The sequence below is a fragment of the Ammospiza nelsoni genome, chromosome 31 (genome assembly GCF_027579445.1).
Source record: "Ammospiza nelsoni isolate bAmmNel1 chromosome 31, bAmmNel1.pri, whole genome shotgun sequence".
Classification (NCBI taxonomy): domain Eukaryota; kingdom Metazoa; phylum Chordata; class Aves; order Passeriformes; family Passerellidae; genus Ammospiza; species Ammospiza nelsoni.
This window is the reverse complement of record NC_080663.1, coordinates 3,137,983-3,153,263: the sequence shown is the minus strand read 5'-3', so window position 1 is coordinate 3,153,263 and position 15,281 is coordinate 3,137,983. Positions and strand designations below refer to the sequence as shown.

The 15,281-nt window shown below is 60.2% G+C and overlaps 3 protein-coding genes across 3 annotated transcripts; 1 reads left to right on the top strand and 2 right to left on the bottom strand.

Annotated features, from left to right (window-relative positions):
• The first annotated feature begins 388 nt into the window (after positions 1-388).
• LOC132085586 (coiled-coil alpha-helical rod protein 1-like) lies at positions 389-6,267 on the top strand. Its single transcript, XM_059491055.1, has 10 exons — positions 389-417; positions 576-773; positions 932-1,259; positions 2,345-2,434; positions 2,995-3,084; positions 3,491-3,564; positions 3,842-3,945; positions 4,540-4,603; positions 5,120-5,265; positions 5,756-6,267. The coding sequence occupies exons 2-10, from the start codon at positions 583-585 to the stop codon at positions 5,857-5,859; spliced, it is 1,191 nt and encodes a 396-aa protein (XP_059347038.1). The 5' UTR covers positions 389-417; positions 576-582; the 3' UTR covers positions 5,860-6,267.
• Positions 6,268-9,852: 3,585 nt separating this feature from the next.
• Positions 9,853-11,337, bottom strand: LOC132085599 (uncharacterized). Its single transcript, XM_059491064.1, has 2 exons — positions 11,195-11,337; positions 9,853-10,910 (listed from the first exon to the last, which is right to left on the bottom strand). Exons 1-2 carry the CDS (start codon positions 11,207-11,209, stop codon positions 9,972-9,974), a joined length of 954 nt encoding a protein of 317 aa, XP_059347047.1. The 5' UTR covers positions 11,210-11,337; the 3' UTR covers positions 9,853-9,971.
• A 170-nt stretch (positions 11,338-11,507) lies between these two features.
• On the bottom strand, positions 11,508-14,537 carry LOC132085603 (uncharacterized). The gene is made up of 3 exons (XM_059491066.1): positions 14,444-14,537; positions 13,522-13,906; positions 11,508-12,152 (listed from the first exon to the last, which is right to left on the bottom strand). Exons 1-3 carry the CDS (start codon positions 14,501-14,503, stop codon positions 11,680-11,682), a joined length of 918 nt encoding a protein of 305 aa, XP_059347049.1. The 5' UTR covers positions 14,504-14,537; the 3' UTR covers positions 11,508-11,679.
• Positions 14,538-15,281: the final 744 nt, after the last annotated feature.

Sequence of the window (15,281 nt, the reverse complement as noted above, 5' to 3'; positions counted from 1 at the left end):
CTGATTTACCCTGCCAGGACCCCATTCCTTCTTCAGGACTCTGATTGACCCTGTCAGGACCCCACTGCCCCCTCAGGACTCTGATTTGCCCTGCCAGGACCCCGTCTCCCCTCAGGACCCCAATTTTCCCTTTCAGACCCTCATTTACCCTTCCATAGATCCCCGGACCGCATTAACCCCGCCCAAAGGCTGCACTGAACCTTTCAGGACCCCATTTCCCCTTCCAGGACCCGATCCCCTCCTAGCCCCGCCTATCTCTCCCAGACGCGCCCTCCCATTGGTCGGAGGGGGAGGCGGGATCCGGGAGCCGCCGCATCTGATTGGCTGAGACGGGAGCGCGGGAAAGCGGCGGCGGGGGCGCCTTCCCGGCGTGCACCGCGCGGGGGAACTGGGAGAGACTGGGCGGGGAACTGGAAGGTACTGGGGGGAACTGGGAGGGACTGGGAGCGTGGGGAGGGGGAACTGGGAGCAACTGGGAGGGGCTGGGAAGGGCTGAGAGCGTGGGGAGGGGCTGGGAGGTGAGTGGGACTGGGGACAGGCTATACTGGTCCATACTGGGAACTGTCCCCCCACAGGTCGCCGATGGCCGAGCCCCGCCCGGGCCCTCCCAGTGCTCCCAGTGCTTCCCAGTACTCCCAGTTCTCCCCTCCAAGTGCTCCCAGTGCCCCCCAGTGCTCCCAGTTCCCCACTCCCAGTGCTCCCCAGTGCTCCCAGTTGTCCCCTCCCAGTCTGGAGGGGCTCATTCCCCCCTCCCACTTTGTGCTGCGCCCCAGGTGAGGCTCCCAGTGCTCCCAGTGACCTCTCAGTAACTCCCAGTGACCTCCCAGTGCTCTGAGTAACCTCCCAGTAACCCCCAATAACCTCCCAGTAACCTCCCAGTAATCCCAGTTCCCCCTCCCCGTGCTCCCAGTAACCCCAGTCCCCCTCACAGGTCCCTGGGGGCGGAGCTTGAGGCAGAAAGGGGGCGTGTCCATGAGTTGGAGGTGGAGCTGAAAGCACTGAAGGGGCGGAGCCATCGGCTGGAGGCGGAGCTTGAGGCAGAAAAGGGGCGGAGCCAAGAGCTGGAGGCAGAACTTAAGACAGAAAGGGGGCGGAGCCAAGCGCTGAGGGTGGAACTCGATGCCCTGAGGGGGCGTGGCCAGCGATTGGAGGCAGAGCTGGATGCAGAAAAGGGGCGGAGCCAAATCCTGGAGATGGAGCTGGAGACCCTCAGGGGGCGGGGCCTCAGCCCAGAGGGGGCGGAGCCTAGCCCGGAGCAGGTGAGGCCTCCGTGCTCCCATTAACCCCAGTGCTCCCAGTGCTCCCAGTGACTCCCAGTAACTCCCAGTTACTCTCAGTAGCTCCCAGTAACTGAGTCTCTCCCAGTAGCTCCCAGTGCTCCCAATACTCCCAGTAACTCCCGGTACTCCCAGTGCTCCCAGTAACTCCCAGTGACTCCCAGTAACTCCCAGTTACCCCAAATAACTCCCAGTAATTCCCAATGCTTCCCAGTAACTCTCAGTCTCACCTGTCCCAGGTGTTCTGGATTTCTCTCGGGGCCGGAGCCACTCCGGGAGGGACCGGGGACACCTGGGGGGACAATGGGGATATTTGGGGGCACTTGGGGACACTCCTGAACACACCTGGAGACATTGGGGACACACCTGGGGACATTGGGGACACACCTGGGGGCACACCTGGGCCACACCTGTGGACACTGGGGAAACCTGGAGGCTCCTGGGTGCATCTGGGACATCTGAGCACACGTGAGGGATGTTGGGGACACACCTGGGGATGTTGGGGACACACCTAGGGGACGTTAGGGACACACCCTGAGGTGTCCCAGGTGTGTTTGAGGTGTCTCAAGTACATTGGAGGTGGTTCAGGTGGGGGTTTTGGGGTTCTCCAAGTGAGTTTGAGGTGCCTCAGGTGAATTTGGAGTGCCCCAGGTGAGTTTTGGGGGTCTCAGGTGACTTTATGGCATCTCTCAGGTGTGTTTGGGGTGTCTCAGGTGAGTTTCAGGTCTCTCACATGTATTTGGGATCTCAGGTGAGTTTGGGGTCTCAATTGTGTTTTTGGGATCTCTCAAGTGAATTTTGGGGTGTTCCAGGTGAGTTTTCTGCGTCTGAGGTGTGTTTGGGGTCTCAGGTGAGTTTCGGGTCTCTCAGGTATATTTGGGGTTCCCCAGGTGAGTTTCTGGGTTCCCCAGGTGTGTTTGGGGTCTCTCAGGTGTTTTTGGGGTCTTGGGTGTGTATTTGGGGTCTCAGGTGAGCTCTTTCTCCCCAGGTGTGTTTTTGGGGTCTCTCAGGTGTGTTTGGGGGTGCCCTGGGTGTATTTGGGGTCCCAGGTGAGCTCTCTCTCCCAGGTGCTGCTGGGCCGCTGGCGCCAGAAGGTTTTCCAGCTGCTGCTGCAGGTGAGCCTGCAACGGGGCCAGGAGCTGCGGCTGCAGGGACAGGTGAGGGGACACGGGAGGGGACAGGGGAGAGCACACCTGGTACCGGTGAGGGGACACAGGGACAGGTGAGAGCACACCTGAGACAGGTGAGAGGACACAGGGGACACACCTGAGACAGGTGAGGGGACAGGTGAGGGCCTGGCATGCCTGTGACAGGTAAGGGTACACACCTGGGACAGGTGAGGGGACACAGGGACACCCCACACCTGGGGCAGGTGAGACCCTGGACAGGTGAGACCCTACAGGTGGGACCAACCCCACACCTGGGGGGACCCTCTGGGGTCACCTGTGCCCCTTTGGGGTCACCTGGACACACCTGTGTCCTTCTGGGAGGGTCTGGCGGTCACCTGGGCAGGTCACCTGTGTCCCTCAGGGATGTCACCTGTGTCACACCTGTGTCCCCTGTCCCCTCACCTGTGCGTTCCCTCGGTGCTGTAAGGATGTCACACCTGTGTCACACCTGTGTCACACCTGTGTCCCTGTCCCAGGTGCGCTCCCTGGGTGCTGTAAGGATGTCACACCTGTGTCACACCTGTGTCACACCTGTGTCCCTGTCCCAGGTGCGCTCCCTGGGTGCTGCAGTGGCCGCCGGGTCCCGCCAGGTGTCGCTGTTGGAGCTGCGGCTGCGCCAGGGGGAGCAGGAGAGACAGGTGAGGGACACCTGGGGACATTGGGGACACACCTGGGACACACCTGGGACAGGGGAGGGATACCTGGGGACACACCTGCGGACATTGGGGACACACCTGGGGACATTGGGGACACACCTGGAACAGGTGAGGGACACCTGGGGACATTGGGGACACACCTGGGACACACCTGGGACATTGGGGAAACACCTGGGACAGGGGAGGGACACCTGGGGCCATTGAGGACACACCTGGGGACATTAGGGGCACATCTGGGACAGGAGAAGGACACCTGGCACCATTGGCCCCACCTGGGGACACACCTGGGGCAGGTGAGGGGACACCTTGGGGACAGCTGGGGGGTTGGGGACACCTTGGAGCCATCTGGGGCCAGTTTGGGGACAACGTGGGGCTGTTCCGTGTCCAGGCCCTGTCCCAGGAGCGGCTCCGGGCGGAGGCGGCCGAGGAGGAGCTGGGGAAACTGGGCCAGGCCCTGAGCCGGTACTGGGGGAACTGGGGGGGACTGGGGGGGACTGGACTGTCCCCATCGCTGTCCCCAGGCTGTTGGGGACACTGGGATGAACTGGGATGAATTGGTTTGTACTGGGATGAACTGGGATGTCCCCATTGCTGTCCCCAAGCTGTTGGGGACACTGGGGGTTCTTGGTTTGAATTGGGATGAACTGGGCTGTCCCCCGAATTTTGGGGACACTGGGGGTTACTGGTTTGAACTGGTTTGAACTGGTTTGTACTGGGCTGTCCCCGTTGCTGTCCCCAGGCTGTTGGGGACACTGGGCGTGGCCCTGGCCGATGTCACCGTGGCCGTCGGGGCCCTGGGGACCCTCAGTGAGCGCCTGGGACGGGCCCAGCACCGACTGCAGGGTCAGTGACACTGGGGACACTGCAGGGACACTGCAGGGACACTGCAGGGACACTGCAGGGATACTTTGGAGGCTTTGTGGGAGGACTGGGGACACTTTGGGGACACCTGGGCACACCTTGGGGACACTTTGTCAGGACTGGGGACACTCTGGGCACAGTTTGGGGACAGTTGGGGGGTTTGGGGACACCTTGGAGGCATTGGGGGAGGGCTGGGGACACTTTGGGGGATTTTGGGGACACCCTGGGGACATTGGGGTGGTGGGGACACTTTGGGGACAATTTGGAGGTGTTGGGGGATGATTTGGGATGCCTGGGAACACCTGAGGGGGGTTTGGGACATTTTGGGGACATTGGGGGGACACTTTGGGCCTGTTGGGGACACCTTGGGCCATTGGGAATGGTTTGGGGGGGTTGGGAACACTTTGGGAGGGGTAGGGATACTCCTGGAACACCTTGGGGACACTTTGGGGACATTTGGGACACCTTAGGAGGGATTGGTGACACCTTGGGGACTGTGGGGACACTGTGAGGACACTGGGGACACTGTGGTGGCCGTGCCCACTGTCCCTGTCCCAGTGTCCCCTCTGTGCCCAGCGCTGGTGGCCTCGGGGCGGCTCCGGTGGCAGCGGAAACCGGAGGGGACAGCAGGGGACAGCAAGTAAGTGACACTGGGGACACTGGGGGTGGCACTGGCGACATTTGGGACATCGGGGTGTGACCCTGGGGACATTTGGGACATTGAGATGGCCCTGGGGACATTAGGGGTGGCCCTGGGGACAGCAGGGTGACACTGGGTACATTGGCAGGTTACTTTGGGGACACTGGGGACATTGGGGACAGTGGGTGACTGACACTGGGGACACTGGGAGTGGCACTGGGGACAGTAGGCACAGCAAGTGAGGGACACCAGGGGTGGCACTGGGGACAGTGGGGACATTGAGATGAGCCTGGGGACATTTGGGGGTGACCCTGGGGACACTGAGGGACTGGCATTGGGGATGATGGGGACAGTGGTGACACTGGGGCCATCAGGGGTGGCCCTGGGGACAGTGGGGAGTGACACTGGGGTCACCCTGGGAACACTGGGGTGGCACAGGTGACATCAGGGGATGGCCGTGGGGACAGTGCTGAGCCCGGGGGTGACACAGCAGCTCTGTCCCCTCTGTGTCCCCAGCACGGTGGCCCCGGAGGTGACATCGGAGAAGGTGAGGGGGTGGCACCAAGGGGACACCAGGGGTGGCTCTGTCCCCAGGGTGTCACCCCCATGTCCCCCCCAGGCCACCAAGGGTGGGGACAGGACCCAGCCACGCCCAGGCACAGGTGGGTGTGTTCCCAATGTGTCCCCAAATGTCCTCAAATCTGTCCCCAATGTCTCCAAACGTGTCTCAAATGTGGCCCCAGTGTCCCCAAATGTGTCCCTAAATGTGTTCCCAATGTCCCTCCCTAGTGTCCCCTCAGTGTCACCAAATGTCCCCAGATGTCTCCCAGTGTGTTCCCAAATGTGTCCCTGAGTGTTCCCAAATGTCCCTCAGCGTGTCCCCAAGTGTGTCCCCAGTGTCCCTAAATATCCCTTTAATGTGTCCCCAATGTCCCCAGATGTCCCTAAAAATGTCCCTGAATGTCCCCAAATGTCCTTCCCAATGTCCTCTCAATGCTCCCAAATGTGTCCCCAAATGTCCCTGAGTGTCGCCAAAGTGTCCCTGAGTGTTCCCAAATGTCCTTCAACATCCCCAATGTCTTCAGTGTCCCCTCAATGTGTCCCCAGATGTGTCCCCAGTGTCACTCCAGTGTCCCCAACGTGTCCCTGCAGTGTCCCTGGCCCCGTTGGTGACGCAGCTCCAGGCCCTTGGTGCCGCCATCCTCGGGGACACTGGGGACCCAGCAGTGCCAGCGCCCCCATGGGGACACCGGTGACGTCATCGGGGACACAGGTGACATCATCAGGGAGTGATGTCACTGCCAGGACAGAGATGACATCACTGTGGAGGTGATGATTTCACTATGGTTGTGTTGATGATGTCACTATGATGGTGATGACATCATGGCTCTGCCCCAGCCCTGGCTTGGTGTCACTTTGTCCCCACCCAGCCCCTGATGTCCCCAGAGCTGCCACAACCATCCCAGAGGGTCCCCAGAGAGTCCCTGATGTCCCCAAGGAGCTTCTTTGGTGTCCCCAACCTCCCCCAAATGGCCTCCTGGTGTCCCCACATGTCCCAGGAATGTCCCCAGTTTACCCAAGGTGTCCCCAACCCCTCCCAGTGTCCCCAACGCCGCCCAAAGTGTCCCCAAAGGGGGACATGGTAACAGAAGCTCCCTTGGTTACAGAAGTCCCGCCCATCCTGTGCTGCCATTGGCTGCTGTGCTCAGGACTGAGAGCGCTGATTGGCTGGGTTTGAAGGGGGCGGGGCTAAACACAAAACGGGGCCTGAACCAGTACAGACTGAACTGGGAACTGGGATAAACTGGGAACTGGGCCTGAACCAGTATAGACTCAACTGGGAACTGGGATAAACTGGGAACTGGGCCCAAACCAGTACAGACTGAACTAGGAGTGATCCCAAACCAGTACAGGGGCTAAACTGGGAACTGGGATGAGCTGGGACCAGTGCCTGAACTGGGACCAGAACCCCAGACTGGTCTGGGAGCCACAGTGATCACTCACAGACCCAGCACTGCTTCTGGTTTGTACTGGTTCGTACTGGTGCATATTCCTCCATAGTGATTTATGCTGGTTTATACTGGTTTGTACTGTTTCATACTGGTCCATACGGGTCACTGGCCATACTCCAGCCCTGCTGTGTGTTTCCTGTGCTCTCCCAGTGGTGTCTGAGCTACAAGTGCGGGGGACAGTGGCCACAGGAGAATGGCTGCGGCCTGAGGGTCAGCCAGAATGGCCACAGGAGAATGGCCGCGGCCTGAGGGTCAGCAGGAATGGCCACAGGGGAACAGCCACAGCCTGGGGTCAGCAGGAATGGCCGCAGGGGAATGGCTGCAGCCTGAGGGTCAGCAGGAATGGCCACAGGAGAATGGCCGCGGCCTGAGGGTCAGCAGGAATGGCCACAGGAGAAGGGCTGCAGCCTGAGGGTCAGCAGGAATGGCCGCAGGGGAATGGCCACAGCCCGAGGGTCGGCGGCCTCAGGGTGAACGGCCATAGCCCGGGCTCAGCCGGACGCGCCGCTCGCCCTTGGGCCGTTGCCACCGAGCGCTTCCCGTGGTCCCGGCGGTGCCTGGCCTCACCGGCGCGTGGGCCATGAGGCCACTGCGGCACAGGAGCTCGTGGCCGTGCAGGTCCACCAGTGTCCAGCTGGGCAGCGGCGGGTTGGTCAGCAGGGGGATGTCCCAGTGTGGTCACTGTGGTGGTGGCTGGCTTGGGTTTGACGTAGAAGATGGCGGGCAGGTCCAGCAGCATGGCCAGAGTGGCGGCGGTGTTGTCTGGCATGTCTGGCATGATCCACACCGGGCCTTTGTCATTGTCATAGTTGTCATTGCTGTCATCATTGTCATCATCACCATCCTCCATGCGGATCTTGATCTCCTGGGATGGCAGAGAGGGGGATGTCGCGGTGGCCATGCGGAGCTGGAGGAGCTCCATGGTGGTGGCGTGGGTGGCCCAGGAGGAGAAGGAGGAGGAGGAGGAGAAGGAAGAGTCATTGTTACCATGGATTGTTCTGTCCCCACCTTGGATAGTCCTAATGTCACCATGGATAGTCCTAATGTCACCATGGATGGTCTCGATGTCACCATGGATGGTCCTGATGTCATCATGGATTGTCCTGTCCCCAACATGGATGGTGCTAATGTCACCATGGATGGTCTTGATGTCACCACAGATGGTCCTGATGTCACCATGGATTGTCACATTGTCACCATGGATTGTCCTGTCCCCACCATGGATAGTCCTAATGTCACCATGGATTGTCCCCTCACTGCCGTGGGAACCCCATGAGGACAATGATGATGACAAGGGTCCTTCTCTGCGGTTGAGCCAAAGGGCCACAACAGAGGGTCCAGGAGGAGGAAGAGGAGGAGGAAGATCTTTCTCCACCATGGTTGGCACACAATGACCCACTGGGAGCGTGGGTGGTGTGTGACGATGACAATGGAGACCCTTCATGACCGTGGTTGTCTTGTGATGATGATGATGATAAAGGCGAAGACCCATCAAGACCACGGATGGACTCATCTCCATCATGGACATTCCATAAGGTTAATGACCCTTCAGGAAGACGAATGGTCCTTGGCGATGACGATGAAGACCCTTCACGACCACAGACAGTCCATGATGATGATGATGAGAAAGGCAAAGACCCATCCAGACCATGGATGGCTCTTGAAGATCAGGGATGGACCCGTCATGGTCATGGATAACCTTTGATGACGACAATGACAGTGAAGACCCATCAAGGCCACGGATGGACTCACGACCATCACAGATGTTCCACAATGATGATGACCCATCAATGATGACCACGGTTGTTCCTTTACATGGTCCCATCATGACCATGAATGTTCTGTGACAGTGCTGATGACAATGATGATGACCCATCATGACCATGAACACTCCGTGATGATGACAATGCCCCACCACGACCCTGCTGGCCCCATCCCCCTTCAGCTCCTGCAGGATCTGTCAGCATGGCTCCACCACGTGCCCCATCTGCAGCACGCTGGCCACCAGCAAACCCCAGCTAGAGCCCTCCAGGACCCCCAAATCATCCCCAGGATTTTCCAAAACCCCTCCTAGAACCTTCCAGGACCTCTCGGGAGCCCCCAAACCCCACCAAGGACCCCTCAAGGCCCTCCAGGTCCTCCCAGATCCTCTCCAGGAATTGCCAGAACCCCCAAACCCTCTTGGGACCCCTCAAATCCTCCCCAGGGCCCCTCAAATCCTCCTCAGGACCCCCAACACCCCCCCTCTGAGGCCCTTTTCTGTAATGCCTCCAATTGGGAATAAAAGTTGACTTTACAGAAAGTTCCTGGAAAACTGGGAATTTGCTGGAAAATCAATGTTTATTCCCAATCTGAAGCATTAAAATACAGGAACTTTCAGGAAAATAAACTTTTAATGCCAATTTGGGGCATTAAAAACTGAGAATTCCTTGGAAAAATCAACGTTTTATCCCAGTTTGGGGCATCTGGGGGGTCTTGGGTCCTGTTTTTGTGGATTTCCATGGAATTCCCAGTATTTTAGGGGTTTCCAGGGAATTCCCGGGATTTTGGGGTCCTGGTCCCATTTTTTTGGGGATTCCCGTGGAATTCCCCGGATTTTGGTGGGGGGTGTCCATCCCATTTTTGGAGTATACCTCCCCTCTTTCCCCTCCCCCCCCAATCCATTTCAGTTTCGAGTCTCAGACCTCGCCACCGGCTTGGCCACGCCCCTTTCTTCAGGCTGACCAATCAGAGCTTGGGCCGGGGCCTAGGGGATACCGCCTGTCTGGGGTGGGGTGAATGAGGTCCCAGAAGGTGATTGGGGTCCTGGAAGGGGAAATGTGGCCTTGAGAGTGGGGGGCTCAGAGTCCTGGCAGGGGAAATGAAGGTCCTGGGGGGGTAAATGGGGTCCTGGAAGGGTAAATGAGGGTTCTGAAGCGTTCATTGGGGTCCTACAGATGGAATTCAGGACCCTCATCTAACCTGCCAGGACCCCCATTTAACCTGCCAGGATCCCAATTTACCCCTTCAGGACCCTAAATGATCTATGTAGGATCCCATTTCCTCCCTCAGGATGCTCATTCCCCTGCCAGGACCCAGTTCACCCCCTCAAAACCCCATTTTCCCTTCCAGGACCCCATCTGTCCCCATAACCGTGGAAACAGCACCCATGAGTGACCAGGGCTTGCTGGGTTGGTTCCTGTCCCCAAATATCCCCAGTGACGTCACCCCAGGAATTCCCATCAGTATTTGGGACAATTTTAATGAAAATTCCGCAGATTTATTTCAAATCCTGTGCTGGGACAGTGGCAGGGGACAGGTGACAGCAGCGATGTCCCCAATGGTGTCACCACCCCGATGACATCACAGTGGTGACATCACTGTCCTTCTAGCAGCCTCGGGATGTCCTCAATGGCTCTTTGGCACCTCTCGGCCACCGCGTGGGCACCGGGGCCACCAGGGAGCCTGCGGATGTCCCCAAGTGTCCTCAGGAGGTGACGTGTGGCCAGGCGGCTGCTGGCCTCCCACAGCCGCTCGGCCTTGGCCACCTTGGCCACCAAGCCCTCGGGGACATCAGGGGACGCCTCATTTGTCCCCTTCAGGGCAGCCTCGATGTCCCTGAGCCAACACTGCAGCTCCCGGGGGAACGCGGTGGCTTCATCACACGCAGCCACCAAGCGCTCCAGCAGCCCCAGGGCCACCTCTGCCCGCTGTCCCCTCCTGGTGGCCGCCCCCCCCTCGCTTCTGGCCACCTCAGCCGCTTCCATGGCCTTGGAGGCTGCCTCCATCTCTTTGCTGGCGGCCGCCAGCCGGGCCTCGTGCGCTGCCTCTGCCGAGGCCATCTTCTCCTTGTCCAGGGCCAGCGGCAGCTGCCTGGCCTCGGCCACCAGGTTGTGCAGAGCTGTCCCCCAGTTGGTGGCCTTGTCCTGCAGGTCCCTGGCCTGGGTGTTGGCGGTGGCCGCGGTGGTGGCCTCCCTGGTGGCCGCGTCCCTGCAGGCGTCACGGAGCTCGGTGGCCTCTCGGGCCAGCCGGGCCCAGCTGTCCTCGATCGTGGCCACCGCGTCCCGCCAGGCACTGGCTGCGGCTGTCACATGGGCCCAGGTGGCCCCCAGGTTGGCCCTAAAGGCAGCCAGGGCCTGGCCCAGGGAGGTGACACCTTGGTGGTCCAGAGTGTCCTGGAGGTGACTGATGAAGGTCCCCAGGGCCACCTGCAGGGACCTTGGGGACACGGCCAGCAGCACGTCCCCGTATGGCCCGGCCACAGTGACTGCCAGCTCACCAAGCGTGGCCACCACGGCCACCAGCGCCTCCAGCAGCTGTGGAGGGGAAAGGGGAGGTGGCAGGGACCTCGTGGCACTTGTGCCCTCCCGAGGTGGCCCCTGTGCCCTCCCAGTGTCCCGTTTGTCCCCTCCCTGGAGGGCTCTGCTGTCCCCTCTGTCCCTGTGTCACCCCCTCGTCCCCTCTGCCACCGTCGGTCCCCTCCAGCCCTCTGTCACCTCCCCCCTTCCTGCCACGCCCCTGTCCCCTCCTGTCCCTCCCTGTGTCCCCTCCGTTTCCTCACGTCCCCTCCCTCCCCCGCCCCGCGCCGGGATTGTCGCACCTCGCGGGGCTCCATGGCCGCTGGGGACACTCCGGGGACGCGTTGGGGACACTCCGGGGACACTCCAGGAGCCGCTGGCCGGGATAGGGGGGACACGCCCGGGGACACTCGGAGCACACGCGGAACGGGCACGGCCGGATGGGGGCAGGGCAGGGTGACGTCACCGCCCCCTCCGCCCCCCCACCGCCCGCGGGGCCAGGGCGGGGTCCCCAAATTCCCCCCCCCCATGTCCCCAACGGGTCCCAATGTCCCCAACAGGAGCCCAATGTCCCTTCATGTCCCGTTGGAGACACTGGGGACACACCGGGTCCTGTTGGGGACACTTTAGGGACATCGTGGTGACCCAAAACGGGACAGGGGACGTCAGGGTGGCCCCGGTGTCCCCAAGGGAAGGACACGGGGGTGGCACCAAGGTCTCCAATGTCCCTCGGGGTGTCCCCGTGCCCCGGCGGTGACAGTGCCACCCCTGTGTCCCCACCCTGTCCCTACCCTTGCCCCGCCAGTGCCCGCTGGGCCACCTCCAGCCTCCGTGCCACCTCCTCGTGCTCCTTTCCCGAGGTCGCCAAGTCCTCCACGATGTCCCCGAGCACCTGGGCAGCGCTGGGGAAGCCCTGTCCCCGTGTCCCCCACGGTGTCACCTCCCTGTCCCGGGTGACAGCGGCCACCAACTTCTTCAGCGCCCGCGTCACCTCCTCCAGCTGCCCCAGCACATCTGCGGTGACCTCGTTGGTGGCCGCGGCAGCCTCAGCGCTGGCCCTGGTGGCCGCCACCCGCCGGGCGCGATCCCGCAGGCGCAGGGCCATGTCCTGCTGGTGGCCCGCAGCAGTGGCCAGGTGACGCCGCGATGACTCCAAGCCCCGCCAGGCCACCTCGCAGGACACGGCCACCACGGTCAGGGCCAGCAGCAGGTGACCGTCCTCGGCCACCCCCAGGGCGGTGCGGGCTGAGTCCAGGGACACTGCGGGGACACCACACAGGTGGCATCAGGGACACAGCAGTGCCACCAGCCCAGTGTCACCAACCCAGTTCCAGCCAAGTGTCCCCAGCCCTGTCCCAGTGCCACCAGCCCAATGCTCCCAGTGCCAGCCCAGTGCCACCGCCCCATTGTCCCCCTACCTATGTCACCAGTATCGCATATAGCACCAGCCTAGTGTCACCAGTTCAATCCCAGTGTTCCCCACCCCGTCCCAGTGTCCCCAGTCCTCTCCCACTGTCACCTGTTCCAGCCCAGTGCCACCAGTTCTGTCCCACTGTCACCACCCAAGTGCCACTACCCTGGTGTCACCCACCCAGTTTCAGCCCAGGGTCCCCAGTCCTGTCCCAGTGCCACCGGCCCAGTGCTCCCAGTTGCAGCTCAGTGTCCCCACCCCATTGTCACTGTGCCAGTGTCACCACCCCAGTGTCACCAGTTCAATCCCAGTCTCCCATCCCGGGACAGGGGAAGGTTTCTACTGGTTTGTAGGGCTCCATGATGGTCTGTACTGGTCTGTACTGGTTCCCTGCATCCCCTGCTGCCCCATGCTGTTCCATACTGGTCTAGACTGGTCTAGACTGGTCAGGGCAGGGGAAAGTCTCTGTTGCTCTGTAGATATTCATACTGGTCCAAACTGGTCTGAACTGGTCCCCCCTGCTCTATACTGGTTCATGCTGATCCTTACTGCTCCATAGTGCCTTATACTGGTCTGTACTGGTCTATACTGGTTTATACTGGTCAGGGCAGGAGGAGTTCTCTGCTGGTCTGTAGATATTCATACTGATCTATACTGGTCCGAACTGGTCTGAACTGGTCTGTAGTGCCTCCCACTGAGGCAGTACAGACTCACAGTACGCAATACTGCCACAGTGTACTATGAAGGTGCATACTGGTCTGAACCGGTTTATACTGGTCCATACTGGTCTATACTGGTCTGAACTGATATACACTGGTTCAGGCAAGGGGAAGTTCTACTGGTCTGTAGATATTAATACTGGTCTATACTGGTCTGAACTGGTCTGAACTGTCTCCCACTGTGGCAGCACAGACCCACAGCATACAGTGCTGCCACAGTGTGCTCTCAAGATGTATACTGGTCTGAACTGGTTTATACTGGTTTGAACTAGTTTATACTGGTCTGTACTGGTCCATACTGCCCCATATTAGTCCATACCATTCCACACTGGTCCATACTACTCTATACTGGTCTGTACTGGTTTATACTGGTCAGGATGGGGGAAGTTCTCTACTGGTCTGTAGATATTCATACTGGTCCATACTGGTCCATACTGCTTTATACTGGTGCTTACTGGTCCATACTGGTCCATACTGGTCCGTACTGGTTTTTACTCACACACGATCCCACACAGCACCATCAGCCCCATGGTCAGCCCGTGCCCAGCCCGCAGCCAGCGCTGGCACCGCCGTGCCCGTCCCTCCTCGCGTTCCAGTGTCGCCGCTGCCGCCTCGGCCATGGCGCCAATCTGCCGCAGCCGCTGCTCGTCCTCGTCCCCCAGGGTCCCCAGGGCCACCGCCGGGGCCACCGCGGCCTCCCGGGCCCTCTCCAGCTCCTCCCAGGCCACCCGGGCCTGTCTCAGTGCAGCCTCGGCCTCAGCCAGTGCTGTGGGGACACTGTCTGGTGTCCCCAAGGCCTCGGCCAGGGCCACCAGGGCCGCCAGGGCCCGGTGCCGTGCGGCCTCTGCTGGGGCCACCTCGGGAGGGAGGGCAGGGAGGGACACCTGGGGACAGGAAAGGGGGGTTAGGGGGGTAGAGGAGGGGTTGGGGGGATTCTAGGGGGAGTTTGGGGGGTCCCAAGTGGGATTTAGGGGCTCCCAGATGAGGTTCCCCAGGGATTTGTGGCTCCCCAGTTGAGAATTCTCAAAGATTTGGGGTTTCGCAGATGCCCAGGTGAGGATTTGGGGGAGTCCCAGGCAGCCAGGTGAGGGTCTCAAGGGACTCCCAGGTGAGATTTGGAGGGGCCCAGGTGAGAATTCCCAAGGATTTGGGGTTTCCCAGGTGTCCCAGGTGAGGCTCCAGGGATGTTTTGGGGTTCCCAGGTACCCAGGTGAGATTATGGGGGGTTCCACTTGAATCCCCGCAGGAATTTGGGGAGTCCCACCCCCCTTTTCCCCGTCCCCAGGCCCTCAGAACTCCCCAGACTCCGGAACTTTCCACTTCCCTTTTCCCTCCCAGCCGCACCCATGGCCCTGGGGATCCCCAAACTTCCCCAAATCCCCCCAAATCCCTCCCAAATCCCCCCAAATCGCCTCAGGTACCTGCTCGGAGCGACCCCAGGGTTTTGGGGTTCCCACCTTGAGCTCCATCCCAGTCTCCATCCAGAGGCTGCGGCCGGAGCTCTGAGGGCAGAGGGCGTCGAGGCTAGGAGGAGGGAGGGCCCCACGCCCTGATCCTCCCCCGAGGGGCAGAACTTGGCCTGCCAGGACCTCAGGGAACCTTTTGGGGCTGGCTTTAACCCCTCGGGGCCTGGATCCATCCATCAGGGCTCCATTTCCCTGCCAGGACCCCAGTGACCCCTCAGGGCCCTGATTTCCCCGGACAGGACCCTGATTTACCCCCATTCATCCTTTCAGGACCCCACTTACTCCTCAGGGCATTCATTTATCCCTCATGAACCATTTCCCCCTCAGGACCCCATTTATCCTTCCAGGACCCCATTGACCCCCTCAGGGCCCATTTACCCCACACAGAGCTCTGATTTCCCTGCCAGAACCCGGATTTGGAATTGGTTTTGGGGATTGTTTATGAAGATCCAGCAGGATTTGGGGTCTGGGATTTGGGATTGTTTGAGGACCCAGGACTGGAGATCTTTTAGGATCAGGATTTGGGGTATCTGGCAGAATTTGGGATCTGGGATTTTTGGGATCCAGGGTTTGGGATTTGAGAGCATTTAGAATTGGTTTTGAGTGTCCAGTAGGATTTGAGATCTGGGCTTTGGGATTGTTTGGGATCCAGGATTTGAGATCATTTGGGACTATTCCTTGGGATCCAGCAGGATTTAGGATCTGGAATTTAACACTTCTTGGGATCCTGGATTTGGTGTAATTTTGGAATTGCTTGGGATCCAGAATTTGAGATCATTTGGGCTCATTCCTT

Excerpts from the sequence above, each read along its gene's own strand:
- LOC132085586 (XM_059491055.1), top strand. The coding sequence starts at position 583 with ATGGCCGAGCCCCGCCCGGGCCCTCCCAGTGCTCCCAGTGCTTCCCAG. Across the intron at positions 2,435-2,994 it reads AGCTGCGGCTGCAGGGACAG|GTGCGCTCCCTGGGTGCTGC; the intron begins GTGAGGGGACAC and ends TCCCTGTCCCAG. Across the intron at positions 3,946-4,539 it reads GGCCCAGCACCGACTGCAGG|CGCTGGTGGCCTCGGGGCGG; the intron begins GTCAGTGACACT and ends CTCTGTGCCCAG.
- LOC132085603 (XM_059491066.1), bottom strand. The coding sequence starts at position 14,503 with ATGGAGACTGGGATGGAGCTCAAGGTGGGAACCCCAAAACCCTGGGGT. Across the intron at positions 13,907-14,443 it reads CCTGGGGTCGCTCCGAGCAG|GTGTCCCTCCCTGCCCTCCC; the intron begins GTACCTGAGGCG and ends TCCTGTCCCCAG. Across the intron at positions 12,153-13,521 it reads GGTGCTGTGTGGGATCGTGT|TGTCCCTGGACTCAGCCCGC; the intron begins GTGAGTAAAAAC and ends GTGTCCCCGCAG.